At 46.3% G+C, this 15,821-nt stretch overlaps 2 protein-coding genes across 2 annotated transcripts in view; both read right to left on the reverse strand.

Moving 5' to 3' along the window:
* Positions 1–1,448: 1,448 nt before the first annotated feature.
* Positions 1,449–6,508, reverse strand: ssr4 (signal sequence receptor, delta). Its single transcript, XM_084435868.1, has 6 exons — positions 6,366–6,508; positions 5,195–5,313; positions 4,786–4,860; positions 3,433–3,522; positions 2,600–2,665; positions 1,449–2,236 (listed from the first exon to the last, which is right to left on the reverse strand). Exons 1-6 carry the CDS (start codon positions 6,415–6,417, stop codon positions 2,132–2,134), a joined length of 507 nt encoding a protein of 168 aa, XP_084291994.1. The 5' UTR covers positions 6,418–6,508; the 3' UTR covers positions 1,449–2,131.
* A 1,506-nt stretch (positions 6,509–8,014) lies between these two features.
* arhgap4a (Rho GTPase activating protein 4a) overlaps positions 8,015–15,821 on the reverse strand; it is a gene marked incomplete at its 3' end in the record, with an annotated part of 12,010 nt that continues 4,203 nt past the window's right edge. The window contains exons 7-20 of the mRNA XM_084461893.1: positions 15,211–15,432; positions 15,008–15,109; positions 14,720–14,905; positions 14,264–14,348; positions 13,955–13,982; positions 13,735–13,831; positions 12,873–12,933; positions 12,663–12,740; positions 12,423–12,554; positions 11,259–11,364; positions 9,788–10,042; positions 9,316–9,459; positions 8,322–8,361; positions 8,015–8,155 (exon numbers count right to left, since the gene is read on the reverse strand). Of these exons, the coding sequence (XP_084318019.1) occupies positions 8,015–8,155; positions 8,322–8,361; positions 9,316–9,459; positions 9,788–10,042; positions 11,259–11,364; positions 12,423–12,554; positions 12,663–12,740; positions 12,873–12,933; positions 13,735–13,831; positions 13,955–13,982; positions 14,264–14,348; positions 14,720–14,905; positions 15,008–15,109; positions 15,211–15,432 (1,677 nt within the window). The remainder of the gene's footprint in view (positions 8,156–8,321; positions 8,362–9,315; positions 9,460–9,787; positions 10,043–11,258; positions 11,365–12,422; positions 12,555–12,662; positions 12,741–12,872; positions 12,934–13,734; positions 13,832–13,954; positions 13,983–14,263; positions 14,349–14,719; positions 14,906–15,007; positions 15,110–15,210; positions 15,433–15,821) is intronic.

Raw genomic sequence — 15,821 nt, forward strand, 5'->3', positions numbered from 1 at the left:
TTACTCTCATGTTCGCTCTAGGCGGAGGTAATTAGTAATTTGGAGTCAATTAAATTACAGGACCTGAGGGAAGCGGGGTTCTTTAATTGGTCACACGGTGACACATATTACACACAGTGAGTGGCGACACAGCACACTGTACACACACTTGCAGCCTTTGGCGGTTGTCGGTGGAAATCTTCTCCTGCATTTTCACCATCCAAGCTGTCCTCCAGGGGCTGCCAGGAGTAGTGGACAGCCATCGTTCATGGAGCCCGGGGACTGAGTCCAAGTGCTCAGTCCAAGTAGCCTGGTCAGGGCCCGGACTGAAGCGCTCTGTTCTATGTTTTTTCATATTGGGTTCTTTTGGAACAAATCCTTGCAAACACGGGGAGAAAATGCAAAAACCGTACGTAAAGGCCCGGATACCTTGCTGTGAGGTGACAGTACTAGGTGAGGTGTGAGGTGACAGTACTAGGGGAGGTGTGAGGTGACAGTACTAGGTGAGGTGTGAGGTGACAGTACCAGGTGAGGTGTGAGGTGACAGTACTAGGTGAGGTGTGAGGTGACAGTACTAGGTGAGGTGTGAGGTGACAGTACTAAGGAGGTGTGAGGTGACAGTACTAGGGGAGGTGTGAGGTGACAGTACTAGGGGAGGTGTGAGGTGACAGTACTAGGTGAGGTGTGAGGTGACAGTACTAGGGGAGGTGTGAGGTGACAGTACTAGGGGAGGTGTGAGGTGACAGTACTAGGGGAGGTGTGAGGTGACAGTACTAGGTGAGGTGTGAGGTGACAGTACTAGGTACTGCACCACCGTGACGCACGTGAGCGATTTAGGGGTTCAGCGTCTTCCTCAAGGACACTTCGGCACACTCCTGGGGATTGAACAGAGGACCTTGCGACCCTCAGCCAACCGCTCTACCTCCCGAGATACGTGCTGGGGGTACAAAACCTAGATTTTGAAATGTGTGTGGGACATCATGTCTCCCTCACTTGTAATAGCTCCTACACCCGTGCGTGGGGTGCTTGTAGAGGTGGGAGTTGTACCAGCACATCCCATAATGTCGCTCATCAACACAGCAGATGAATGAAGTGGTAAATGGTAATGGAACTTGCACTTACAGCGCTTTACAATGGTCTCTCATTCACCCATTCACACACACATTCACACACCAAAATGTAGAAAATGGCATCTACTCACTGAGCATCAAAGCAGTGGTCTATTAAAGACGGAAAATATAAAATACAGGTAGCTTAGAAAACTGGAGGCAGAATCTGTTAGACACGTTATTGGATGAGAACTTTGCATAAGCTAGTTTGTATATTTATATCATATTTTATAATTCACTTGTTCATTGCTATTGTACTATGTACACTATGACTTCTTCATCTTATGTTCTTTAACGACCAAATCCCCCCACGGGATTGATAAGGTTTTATGTGTTTTATCTGCACAATCAGGCAAAATGTGAGAATAACAAACCATTTATTAATGTCCAAGTACAAGTATCCAAGTCTCCAATCACACAATGTTTGGCCTTGTTAGTCAGCCAGTGCAACAGTTACATAAATATGACTTTGCCACTGCAGTGCAACAGGGATTTAGACAGGAGGGATTCAGACATGTACCACTTCTGAAGGTGTTGATTATCTGTACAGATATCACACTATGTGAAGGTCATTCGCAAACAAAGAGCAGAGACAGACATTGTGCTCTTGTGAAGGCTGCCAAGTCCTCACACCTACTGTAAGTATGTCTGTGTAGGTTTAACAACAGGGCTTGGGTAGCAGAACCTGCTTATAAACTTACAATTAATTTACTCACTTTCTTTAAATTAGGTTTTCAGTATGTATTCATTGTTTGGTTGTTGGCTTTTTTGTATTATTATTTTTTACCACATCTTGATGAAATGCAATAGATTCTTCCAGAATGACACATCAGACACAGTCTGTTTTTTTTTTTAAAGAAATTACAAAAGATTTGCTCACGTTCCACATCGGAAATCTGAGCCAGGTGGCAGAACTCTAACTGTTTTTCCACACCTGTCTGACCGGTGGACACCGAGGAAAGAACATTCACACCAGAGTCCAACAGTCTTTCTGCATGTAGGTCCCGCAGTAAAGAAAAACAAGATGAGTGGCTTCAGGTCCTCTACGCCTGGATGGTGCTCTTGGCACTGAAAGCCAGATAGTAGACCAGGATGCCGATGAGAGCAGCCAGCACCTCGGTCGCTACCCAGGGTCCGTTCCACGCGCCCTGGAGACAGAGACAGACGACACCAGTCAGCCCCTCAGACGCTGACGGTCGAGCACATACTGACGTTGGCCGTCACCACGGTTTCTGTTATAGATTTATTCTAATAATTAAGAAAATAGTCGTCGAGAATGCCAAGATTCATCTTTGCAAGTCCGAGCTGGTTACTTTTATTCCAAATAGTTTACGAGTTTGCAAAGTCTGGTTTTCCAATGCACAGAGACTCTACATTAGCTTCCGTATAAGGGACCCTCTGTAAAGCGCATTGTGTTGCCTCTGGGTATGAAATGCGCTATACAAATAAAGCTTTGATTGATTGATTGACCCAAGAGGTGATCGGTGTTCAGTCCGTCTGCTCACACTCACCCTGTGATCCACGTTGACAGAGAAGAGGGGCTGGATTGAGGCTACGTCCTCATTATTCCTCTGGGCCTGAAACAGAGACATTACACACACTGAACACTAGTACTGAACACGAGTACTGAACATGAGTACTGAACACTAGCACTGAACACTAGTACTGAACACGAGTACTGAACACGAGTACTGAACACGAGTACTGAACACGAGTACTGAACACGAGTACTCAACACAAGTACTCAACACAAGTACTCAACACAAGTACTCAACACTAGTACTAGTACTGAACAGTACTAACCAGGCTATGACCCATACTGTATATGCTCAAAAATTAACAGAACCCCATCATCATCACAGCGTAACACCAAGTCTGGGATCGATCTGTCCAGTTAGAAAGTGATAACGTCTGTGAATCAATTTCACCTGCTTTGGTGCAAATGAAAGCGACAACTGTGTTTGATAACTTGCCCTACAACTGATTCTTGCTGTGAAAGTATGCATCTCTGTATTCTGTTGTTCTGTTTTATTGCTGTAACTTTGTTTCTGCTGCCTTCTTGGCCAGATCGCTCTTGAAAAAGAGATTTTAATCTCAATGATGCCTATCTGGTTAAATAAAGGATTTGATTTGATTGGCAGTGGGTGGACAGGAGAGAGCTGCCGTCGCCAGTCTGATCATTCCCATTTCACTCCACAGATCAGTCTGGGCAACATCCAACCGCTCAAACTGAGTCCATACACACACTGAGCACTAGCACCAACCAGGCTATTACCCACTTATCTAATCCAAAAACAGGGACATGCACACAGACAGAAGGACAAGCATGTGTGGGTGCGCCTACCTTGCGCAGAGAGCTGTAAGACTCCTCGTCAAAGAATTTGACCTGGTACGTGCCTGAGCTGGCCTGCTTGTGTGGAAGACTCCAAGACACCTGAGAGAGAGAGAGAGAGAGAGAGAGAGGGAGAGGGAGAGAGAGAGAGAGAGAGAGACAGGGAGGGAGAGAGAGAGAGAGAGAGAGGGAGAGAGAGAGAGAGAGAGAGAGAGAGAGAGAGAGAGAGAGAGAGGGAGGGAGGGAGAGAGAGAGAAAGAGAGAATTTTAACTTTAAAATTCATATTCATATTTGACTTTTATTATTTCCAAAACCAGGCATGTTTACCCCATTGTCCTTCTGTCACAAGTTAAAACACCAAAATCATACAAGTAACATCCAACCTCAAAATAAAAACCACATCAGAACCTGAGAACCAAAGGGTTCTCCCTCACGGAACAGAGGATCCCCTGCCCCCCCCAGACGGCCATCAGCCATCAGACTCCTTAATAAGTAATGAAATATGTTCTCTTCCTCTGGGGCTACAATGTCCAGCTGGTCTGAACGTTCTTATATATGGTGCCTCCTAGATGTTGATGATGTTTTCTTGTTCCTTGTATTTTTAGTAAGCCTTTATTATACTATCCGTGTGAATGCATGCATGTATGATGCCTTGCGTGATGTGTTCTCACAGCACACCAGTTTCCCTAAGGGGAAAATAAAACCTCGAACTAGATGCGCACAAACCCCTCTATGTTCCCCGTCTGTTTATAAAAGGCAAACTCCACCCAGTCTAGCCAGCAGCCCCTTCAGCATCAACATCCTCTGAGCCCCCATCCACCCCTCACACGGTTATTACGGGTTTTCCAAATGGCTAATTTGGCCCTGACAGAACAATAATCAAAATATGTACATCCCTCCAGCTCACAGAATAACGTGGGCCATAAATGAAAAGACCAAAAGAAAAACGCTCCCCCAAACCCTGAAACCAATCCTGCAGCTGAATAAACAAACTAAGCAGTCGGAAACACTGAACAAAAAGATGCTGCAATGTTTCAGGCTGCGAACAAAAAGGCCCTCCGTCCCCCGCGCCAGGATGGAGGAGCACCAGATATCTGTCCGTAGCTACGGCCCCATGTACGACCCTCCACTGGAGGTCACCTGTCCGTTTGTCAACGGGTGTTATGTACAGGGACCGCCAACAGCCCCTCAGAGATGATCCAGTGTCAAAAAACTCAGTCAGAGAGAGAGAGAGAGAGAGGCAGAGAGAGAGAGATAGAGAGAGAGAGAGAGAGAGAGAGGCAGAGAGAGAGAGAGAGAGAGAGAGAGAAACACAAAGAAAGAGAGAGAGAGAGAAAAGACACACAGAGAGAGCTGACTCCTACCTGGTACTTCCCAACATCCTGGCCTCTGGTCACAGGGAACTGTCTTCCATTGACATCAGCGTACAGCGCCACACTCTGGTAGAGAATGGTATACATTTTAACAATCATCTTCCATTCCTCCTATATATCCCATAATGAATATGCAACTGTCTTAACTACGATATCTGGACTTGAGCCTTATTCGCAGACAACCCTTACTTCACAGGCTTTTTAGATCTGGGAAGGACTGGATAAGCATCAGCAAGTTGACAAAAAGTTCTACCATACCCATTTGGGCAGTGATGCAGTGCATCTTCCTTTCACCTATCCAAGTCTCTTAGATCTATACAAGTATCTTCAGTAAGGGTAGGGGGTTGATTCTGGCCCTGTGTACGCAGTGTGGGTCTGGAGCATGTGGTGCCATAGCTACCTGGGCTCCGTTGGCACAAGCCAGACTAAGCTCAACGATGAAGACGGACTCGGAGGAGATGACGGCATCCGAGGTGGTGTAGGCCGAGGGGGTGATCATGGGATCTGTGCAGCTTTCGGCTAGAAAACAGAAACGGGCAATAACATCAAAGGGCGATATTGTTGTAAGTTAGCTCGCGCTACTGTTACAGAAATAGGCTCTGTGCACCAGCTCCACTACTTCCTGAAAGTCACTTGGCATCTTTATTTCCTGTCCAATATGATTGGATTAAGTGATTAATCAGGTGTGCGCTGGGTCTGCCTCACACCTGATTAATCACTTAATCAATTAATCAATTAATCACTTAATCAATTAATCACTTAATCACTTAATCCAATCATATAGGACAGGAAATAAAGATGCCATGTGACTTTCAGGAAGTAGTGAAGCTGGTGCACAGAGCCTATTGGCAAGACATCAAGTTTACAAGGCATCATGGGTAAATGAGTCCTGTGGACGTGGGCTAACGTTAGCTAGCCAGTTGAGGCAATCAATGGACGTGGCAGCTAGCAAGCTAATCCCTCCCAGAGGTCTGTGGGCACAGATGAGTTAGTTACAGGGTCTCATTAGATAGGGTTTAAGATGGTTAATAAGAGGAAGTATCGACTCTTTATTTCAATCAGGTTGGTCAAACCGTGTGTGTGTGTGTGTGTGTGTGTGTGTGTGTGTGTGTGTGTGTGTGTGTGTGTGTGTGTGTGTGTGTGTGTGTGTGTGTGTGTGGCACATATGTATGGGGGCTGTACCTAGGGTTTGAGAAAGGGTCTCGGGAGGTTTGGATGTGGGTATAGGAATGAGTGAAATCTTTGCTACATAACATTTTTGTATTCCTTCTACAGCATGTATGTAACTTTCCCACTGTGTACTATTTGCCCCACTATTTTAAGACTGTATATTTATGTGCCCAGGGACTGCGGGTGGAAATGAGCTGGCTAGCTATAACCTTGTGCATCTCTCCCTATACTATAGGGTAAATGTCTACTGTACCTTGTCCCTGTCTTAAAAATAAATAAAATCAATCAATCAATCAACCGATAGCTAATGTAGCTAGCTAGCTCGCTATAACTAACGTTAGCTACATCCATTAAGTTATATCTTAGCAACTCTGATTTGATTAATAAATACTGTTACTCACCAGAGCAGACGCAGATAAGAGCGAATAAGGCAGCTATCCTGATCATCATCATTTTGCAAGATGTTTCTCACACGACTGAGAAGAGAAGTGTGTTTGGTAGAGAAGAGAAGGAGAGAAGTACAGCTCAGCGTTCACTATGGTCACACCGGCGCGCTGTGATGACGTGGACCGAATCCGCGCAAAGCGTGCTGGGAATGTGTGATGTGGACACGTCATCATCATCACCGTGCAACGTTTCTTATGATAGAACCTTATGATAGAACCTTATGATAGAACTATCTTATGATAGAACTATCTTATGATAGAACCTTATGATAGAACTCTTATGATAGAACTATCTTATGATAGAACCTTATGATAGAACTATCTTATGATAGAACCTTATGATAGAACCTTATGATAGAACCATATGATAGAACCTTATGATAGAACTATCTTATGATAGAACTATCTATCTTATGATAGAACCTTATGATAGAACTATCTTATGATAGAACCTTTTGATAGAACTATCTTATGATAGAACCTTATGATAGAACTATCTTATGATAGAACCTTATGATAGAACTATCTTATGATAGAACCTTATGATAGAACTATCTTATGATAGAACCTTATGATAGAACTATCTTATGATAGATAGGTATAGATAAGATAGATAGTTCTATCTTATGATAGAACTATCTATCTTATCTATACCTATCTATCTTATGATAGAACTATCTTATGATAGAACTAATGATAGTTCTATTAATACATCCATGGATAGAACATTTTGAAAGCCTGTCACATTAATGTCCCTCTTATTTTCCTCTGTATTTATGTTACTTTAAGAAAGTACAGTATGGTTGTACTTTTATCTCAAATGCATTCCATCAATTCCGTCATTTCAATCGAATGAATTACACATCTCAAAATTCAAAACAAAATAATTTATTGATAGGCTAGCACATGAGTTGATTCATAAAACTCTCCAGATATAGAATGTAATACAATAGAAAATATTTTTTAATCAAAGTTAACGCAATATAAACCTATCACCATTAAATAATTCACAGTATATCCTTAATCTGTTGCTCTGTGACTCAATCACGGTCTGGCACAGCTAAGACGGGACTGGTCTGTCAATAAGGTAAAAGGGGTAGATATGTGAGTAGAAAGACTTTTCAATGTTACATACACACTGGTACCAATCTTTGATAAAGAGTAGAAATCGGACAAGTTTCCTCGGAATAGGACCATACAATTTAACAGCGATAGAAAATGGAGACATTCAACCTCAAACATACAGCAGTGCACTTTTCAAGTAATTCTGAGGAAATACGATCCACATATAAATCAACCACGCCTGACAGGCTACAGGCGCACAGTGAAAGCCAGCGGGACCAACGGCATCAAACTCAAACAAAGGCTTCTCAGCAGGAATCAAGCCCTGTCCGTTCAAACGCCTCACAATGGCCGTGACCAGGGGAGCGTGTACAGTGGAGTGACAGCGGTTCATACAGCAGCACTCAGCCAACTGTGCTGACCTCATCAATGGCTGCTGCCATAACATGTCAACCCACACCTCGAACTTTAACCCCCTCCCCCTCCCACATACACACGCAGGGGTAGTCTCAACCCTTTCATTTCTCCCAGTCAGGCGTCCATCACAGCTTGCCTCTCCTCCCCACGCCTCCTCTCTTCTGGGGGGGCTGAGAGGAGGGCGCTGGGGCGGAGGGGAGGGGGTCGAGGAGCGCTTGTCGGGAGAGGAGCTCCTTGAAGACCGTGTTCATCTGGTGACAGACCTCCTGGGAGACGGAGCACAAAATGGCGGTGAACAACCGTGAGGGATGAAAGGCATGCAGACCGACGGTTTCCTTCCGGTCAGATGACACCTCATTACATCCACTGAGCTTGATTATGAATAATTACAAGGAATGTTAACGGTTGTTGGAGCTTAATGACCTTGTCAACCTGAACTGTGATCTCCTCGGCAGAAAACATGTTCTGGCACCTGAGAGAAAACAGAAAAAAAGAGGAGACATTTCTTGGAGACATTTCTTCTTGGAGACATTTCTTGGAGTCAAACTGCCACCAAAACAAAACAAATGTTTTCACACTAGTGCCACAGACTGAACCGTGTGCTGCCCTTGTGTCTCTGTTCTCAACACCCTCTCTGATCCACTGATAATGATGTGTGTGTGACCAGGCCAGAGAGGAACAGAGTACCTCCACCTGGCCAGAGAGGAACAGAGCACCCCCACCTGGCCAGAGAGGAACAGAGTACCTCCACCTGGCCAGAGAGGAACAGAGTACCTCCACCTGGCCAGAGAGGAACAGAGTACCTCCACCTGGCCAGAGAGAACAGAGCACCTCCACCTGGCCAGAGAGGAACAGAGTACCTCCACCTGGCCAGAGAGGAACAGAGCACCTCCACCTGGTCAGAGAGGAACAGAGCACCCCCACCTGGTCAGAGAGGAACAGAGCACCTCCACCTGGCCAGAGAGGAACAGAGCACCTCCACCTGGCTTGTCTGGGCTTGACTATAGAGTGCAAAAAGATTATCAGGCCTCCCGTGCGGTATAATTAAATTGTAATTTTTTAGAAAAGCCTAACTAGGGACTGGGGTTGCAAATTAACCAATAGGCTCTGTGCACCAGCTTCACTACTTCCTGAAAGGAAGTGGGCATTTTTATTTCCTGTCCTATACTATTGGATTAAGTGATTAATCAGGTGTGCGGCACACCCAGCGCACACCTGATAAATCACTTAATCCAATAGTATAGGACAGGAAATAAAGATGCCCACTTCCTTTCAGGAAGTAGTGGAGCTGGTGCACAGAGCCTATTACGACAACATGTATGTAACAATGTGCGCAGAATTGTCCCAAACAAATAAACCAATAAATAAAATAGAAGATGACACCTACTCTTTACGAAGGAACCCAGGAGACAGGGGGCGTGGCCACCTGACCTGGGGCCCCATGGGAAGATGCAGTGCAAACTTTCCAATTGGAGCAACACTGCCCCCTAGTGGTCTGGGTCTGGAGCTGTCAAAGGAGCCTCTGCTGTGGGTCCCCTGCCGCTCAGCCTCCCCTTCCTCTAGAACATCACTGCAAAACAAAACACATGGGATCCCTGTAGTGTGTGTGTGTGAGTGTGGTGTGTGGTGTGTGTGGATGCTTCTGTGTGTGTGTGTGTGTGTGTGTGTGTGTGTATGTATGTGTGTGTGCATGTGTGGTGTGTGTGTGTGTGTGTGCTCGGGCATGTGTGGATGCTTCTGTGTGTGTGTGTGTGTGTGTGTGTGTGTGTGTGTGGATGCTGGAGCATGTGGTGTGTGTGTGTGTGTGTGTGTGTGTGTGTGGTGTGTGTGGATGCTGGAGCATGTGGTGTGTGTGTGTGTGTGTGTGTGTGTGACAGCGTGGGTCCGTGTCCTCTCACCAGTCGTCCAGCGCCGTGCCTGCAGCAGAGTCCGGCTGCTCCAGCGTCATGCACCTCTCATACACGGGTCCCAGCAGCTCCGCCTGGCTGGGGAAGATCAGCTCGTGCTGGAGGATGATGTCCTTGACCAGGGCGTTGATCTGAGGCTGCAGGGCCACCAGGTCATCGTCCTCCACCCCCCTCACCAGACTGGGCCCGAAGCACACCGCCAGGTTATGGGGCTGCATCATGTTCTCATCACTGTACTGGGACACGCTGCACAGAACGAGAGAACGAGGACGAGAGAAAGAGGGAGAGAGAGAGAGAGGGACAGAGAGAGAGGGACAGAGAGAGAGAGAGGGACAGAGAGAGAAAGAGGGACAGAGAGAGAAAGAGGGACAGAGAGAGAGAGAGAGGGACAGAGAGAGAGAGAGAGAGAGAGAGAGGGGGGAGAAGAGGACAGAGAGAGAGAGAGGGACAGAGAGAGAAAGAGGGACAGAGAGAGAGAGGGACAGAGAGGAACAGAGAGAGAGAGGGACAGAGAGCGGGACAGAGAGAGAGAGAGAGAGAGAGAGAGGGACAGAGAGAGAGAGAGGGACAGAGAGAGAGAGGGACAGAGAGAGAGAGAGGGACAGAGAGAGAGAGAGGGACAGAGAGAGAGAGGGACAGAGAGAGGAACAGAGAGAGAGAGGGACAGAGAGAGGGACAGAGAGAGAGAGAGAGGGACGAGAGAGAGAGAGGGACAGAGAGAGAGAGGGACAGAGAGAGAGAGAGAGAGAGAGAGAGAGAGAGAGAGGGACAGAGAGAGAGAGAGAGAGAGAGGGGGGAGAAGAGGACAGAGAGAGAGAGAGGGACAGAGAGAGAAAGAGGGACAGAGAGAGAGAGGGACAGAGAGAGGGACAGAGAGAGAGAGAGAGAGAGAGAGAGAGAGAGAGAGAGAGAGAGAGGGACAGAGAGAGAGAGAGGGACAGAGAGAGAGAGGGACAGAGAGAGAGAGAGGGACAGAGAGAGAGAGAGGGACAGAGAGAGAGAGAGAGGGACAGAGAGAGAGAGGGACGAGAGAGAGAGAGGGACAGAGAGAGAGAGGGACAGAGAGAGAGAGGGACAGAGAGAGAGAGAGGGACAGAGAGAGAGAGGGACAGAGAGAGAGAGAGAGAGAGAGAGAGGGACAGAGAGAGAGAGGGACAGAGAGAGAGAGAGAGAGAGGGGGGGGAGAGAAAAGAGGTACAGAGAGAGAGAGAGAGAGGGGAAATGTGAAGATGCAACAGTTAGCTGGAACCCAGTGAAAACAGCTTTATCATCAGTTCATCATTAAGTGTGGTCCTCATGAGGTTCCTTCCTCTTCTTAACAGGAAACCAGTCTGCTGTTCGTTGGTAGTTTCGGTTAAGTTCCCCTCAACTCAAGATGTACATGATAAAGGCATGTCTGCACGCTGAAAACAGCACTAGAAACATTCTGGTCTGTAGAATTTCACAGTATATTGGTACTTACTGATGGAGGAACGCAAACAGATATCTCATGACTACGATGACCGCTGGAGGGTAGGAGGAAATGACCGCTTTGAGCTTAGCTGCTCTCTCGCTCTCGTTATCGGTCACTGGAAGAGATGGGAGAGATTTAATACACAGCTGGGAGAGATATTAATACACAGCTGGGAGAGATATTAATACACAGCTGGGAGAGATATTAATACACAGCTGGGAGAGATATTAATACACAGCTGGGAGAGATATTAATACACAGCTGGGAGAGATATTAATACACAGCTGGGAGAGATATTAATACACAGCTGGGAGAGATATTAATACACAGCTGGGAGAGATATTAATACACAGCTGGGAGAGATATTAATACACAGCTGGGCGTGTGAAAACAGGAACATGCCCTCTAGTGAACACAGACACAAACGTAAACCCACTCATGCATGCGCACTAACGCACACACTGTGCACCCACCCACCCACGCAAACACACACACACACACACAAACGCAGCCTGCACACACACTCCATTAGAGGTGCCTGCACCAACACCAACCAACACCAATGTTGGATTAACATTCCATGTTTGTTGGTGACGGTTGCCATTGGTGGGATGGATTTTTGTTGTTGCTGAATTTTAAACATTCTACAACTACTGCCAACTGTAGAATGCTGGGTGTTGGGAGCAAGGTTATTATAGTTGATTAAAACTAACAAAAAACGAAAACTAGGTGTGAAAAAATATTTTAGTTAACTGAAATAAAAATTAAAAATAAAATAAACTATAATTACAGAGAAAATGTCTTTCGTTTTAGTCTTTTTCAATTCATACATAAGCCTCGTATTTTGGGTGGATATGAAATCAATCCTCCTTTCTCACAAGATCAGGATGGTCTCACAAGGCTAGCGCAGAAGAAAGAAACAAACTAATATTGAAACGAATAAAAACTAAACTAAAACTAAGCATTTAAAAAAAAATAAAGACTAAACTAAACTAGCAAACCCGCTTTAAAAACGAATTAAAACTAAACTAATTAAAAAGAAAAAGTTAAAACGATATAAAAAGAAAAACTAATGAAAAAAGCGAAACTATTATAACCTTGGTTGGGAGTTGGTTGGCGTTGGTTGGGACAGTGCCCCTTAAAAACACACACACTATGAGGGAAACCCCTTACGGGCAGACTCCATGAGCTGGGTCAGGCTATCCTGGGGGAAGAGGGGCTTCTCCAGGCCTCTGAAGTACAGCTTCAGCACTCCAGCCACAGTGTCCAGGTCACAGCTGCTGTCGTCCAGGGGGAGGTCATCTCCTGCAGGGTCAGCCCAGAAAACACTAACCCCTATTATTAATGATCAACAGCACTGGGACCACAGCTCTTCTAGAGACCCCCCAGAGCCCCAGCAGTAGACAGGCCTACCTCTCTCAAAGGCGTCGCGCAGGTTATTGACCTCCCCCTGGGAGCCCGGCACCCTGAAGATGCCCTCGTGGTGAAGACCTGCGATAGGCGGAAACACAAACAGGTGTGTTCGATGATATTTCAGCGGTTCGCATGATTGAATAAATGAAGGTTTCAAATGAAATCCAATGATTGGTTCAGGACGGTCGGGCTGTGATGTCAGTGGCTCACCGTTCAAGTTGATGAAGCGAATGCAGCTCTCCACAACAAACGGGATCTCTTGTCCCGACTCCTGGAATGATACAGGCCAGGGGAGGAAGACGATGAAATAAGTTCACAGTGAACATTATTGACGCATTTATTCTAAGTCGCTTTGGATAAAAGCATCAGCTAAATGACTGTAATGTAATGTAATGACACCCACTCACCCACAATGTATGACTTTTGCACATACATGTACAGTTGTTTAAAGTGTAAGTGAAGTGCACTTTAACATTAGCTACCACATCCTCCCATGGCCAAAACACAGTGTAGATAAGATAGATATGAACTTACCCCTGAAGGGAAATTCACTGTAACACACCACGTAATAGCTGGCTAGGCTACTTGTGGCCTATATAATAGGCTACTTCAAAATACGGAGGTCAGAGACAACGCTTCATTGTAAGGGACTGTTCCTCACAGACTCCCGACCTAAGGGACTAATTTTGTCACAGTTGGACACATTTATGATCGAGCCATACTCTCTCTAATCTATCCAACAATGATCGAACTACCTAAAGAGTCAACTGATCCATGTTGTGAAATATAACAACTACAGTCTAACTAATAATAATAACTGTACCCACAATGCACCTCACCTTCATACTAACCTATGGGAATCCTAGCATTTAGAAAAAGCATGGTAAGAGCGACTCTTCAAGCGTTGAACTCTGGAAGTAGATGGACCTGATGGGCCCCTGAGTAGAATAGTCTATCCTTTTTATAAGACACCAAGCCTAGGTTTTTATGTACAAAACAAAATGTACTTGGCAATGGGAAAAATGCACTGGCAAGCGCCCCCAAGTGGTGTGCTCTGGCTCTGGCTCTGTACCTGTATGAAGGACAGCATGTCACCATTGAACAGCTTCTGACTGCATTTGGCTTTGGGCTGATTCCTTCTCACGCACACCGACTTCTTGGCGTTCGCTCTGAGGAGGGAGAGGGCAACATGGCTCCCGTCAGACACAGCTCATCCAGTTCACCCTAAAAGAGTTATGATGTGATCCAGATCCAGGGGTGACTGCTTGTGGGTAGATCAAGCGTAACTCTACCTGGCTTGATGGCCATTGGTTGCCTCAGCTAGGAGAAAAAAAAACCCACAATGAGTAAGACTTGACAAATGAGGCGCGCATTACAGGAAGACAGACCAATGATACCTCAATGTATTCTACAGCTTGTGAGATCAGGAAAACAAAGGCCCACATGCCACAAGGGATAAAACTGTGCTCTAGTGCCGTGTATACAGTCCTCTTCTCAAAATACAGCTCGGTACACGGTCACTAAAATAGCTGTGGCTCGCTATGCCGTCTGGCTGGCGGTGTTGTTGTGTCAGAAATGCAGAAGTTGTTGCCAGCTGGTACCTTTTTCAATCGCTACTTTAAGCAGATCGTGTTTGGCCTGCAGCTTGGCTATCAGAGAGCTGCCAACCAGATACTCCTTCACTTTCTGAGAGAGAGAGAGAGAGAGGGAGAGGGAGAGAGGGAGAGAGAGGGATAGAGAGAGAGAGAGAGAGAGAGAGAGAGAGAGGGAGAGAGAGAGAGAGAGAGAGAGAGAGAAAGCATACACAAATTTGTTTTTTGATTCTCATTTTCATCACCACCACCTTTTCATGGTACTTCTAATATACGCTGTCACCATAACAATAACCAAGCCTCCATTGCTGTGATAACAGAAGTAAAATACCACACTGTTTAGAATAGGTGATACTGGATTACGTGCTTCTTTAAACATCGGTCACCAACCAGATCTGTGATTGACTGCGTAATGAGGGAGGAAGCCTGCGTTTTGGGAGGATCTGAACGAGGCCAGTGACTCACAGCGAAGTAGAAGTTCTCCGTCTCCTGCAGGTTTGCTCTGCGTCTGTGTTTGGTGGCCAGGTTCTCACTGCTGCCCTCCTGGGCCTGCTGGCCACCACTGGTACTGCAGCTGGTGCCGCTATTAAGGTCATCGTCACAGATACCCTCCAGCAGGACACTGTGAGCCGACAGTACAGTTTTACCCACCTAGGAGGAGAGAGGAGTGTACAGTGTACATAATGGAATTGGTCCATGATTCCTTGTCTGAAAAGGGGGGATAGGTGTGAGAGTTTTATGCGCTGTAGCTACCTCCTCTGTTTCCGCGGAGAGCGTAGATAGCCTGGATTCCAGCTGGTCACATCTGGTCTTCAGATCATCCCTCACCTCACACTCAGCGCTCACCTCACACACCTGGGACAGAGCACCAGGGTGAGGGCATGTGTAACACACACACACACACACACACACACACACACACACACACACGTGTACGCAGCACAGCTAGCGGGTACCTGGTCTCCGTCGTGCGGTTGGTACTGGAAGCGGCAGGGTATACAGAAGGTGTTGGTGTACGTCTGGAGCAGGTCGTCTCGGTCCTGGTTCTGGTCCAGCCCGGACACAGCGGTGTGGAGCTGCTGCAGGCCTCCTTTGAGGTTCTGCTGGGCCCGGGCCCGGCTGGACAGGTAGGCCTCCACTACCCGGGACAGGGTCATGTGATAGCCAGCATCTGCACACTGGGGTCAGGCAGCCCAGAGAGACACAGTAAGTAAGTAAGTAAGTAAGACTTTATTTATAGAGCGCTCTTCTCAGCACAAGTGCACAGAGTGCTTTACAGTGGAGAATTAAAATAAACATACAGTTCACATAGGCAAAAATCATGACAACATGGGGGCGGAGGTCAATAGTTGGGCTACAGATCACCAAAGGCCTGTCTGAACAGGTGGGTCTGCAAGAGTTTTTTTTAAAGAGTTCTCAGTCGTTGAGGCTCTCAGGTCCTGGGGTAGGGCGTTCCAGAGCCTAGGGGCCGTTGCCCCAAAGGCCCGGTCACCCTTATGGCATTTACAATATCCACATCATTTTATTAAAATAAATAAAAAAAATAAAGAAATAAAGAAGGGGAAGG

The sequence above is a fragment of the Borostomias antarcticus genome, assembly GCF_949987555.1.
Source record: "Borostomias antarcticus genome assembly, chromosome: 3".
Lineage (NCBI taxonomy): Eukaryota > Metazoa > Chordata > Actinopteri > Stomiiformes > Stomiidae > Borostomias > Borostomias antarcticus.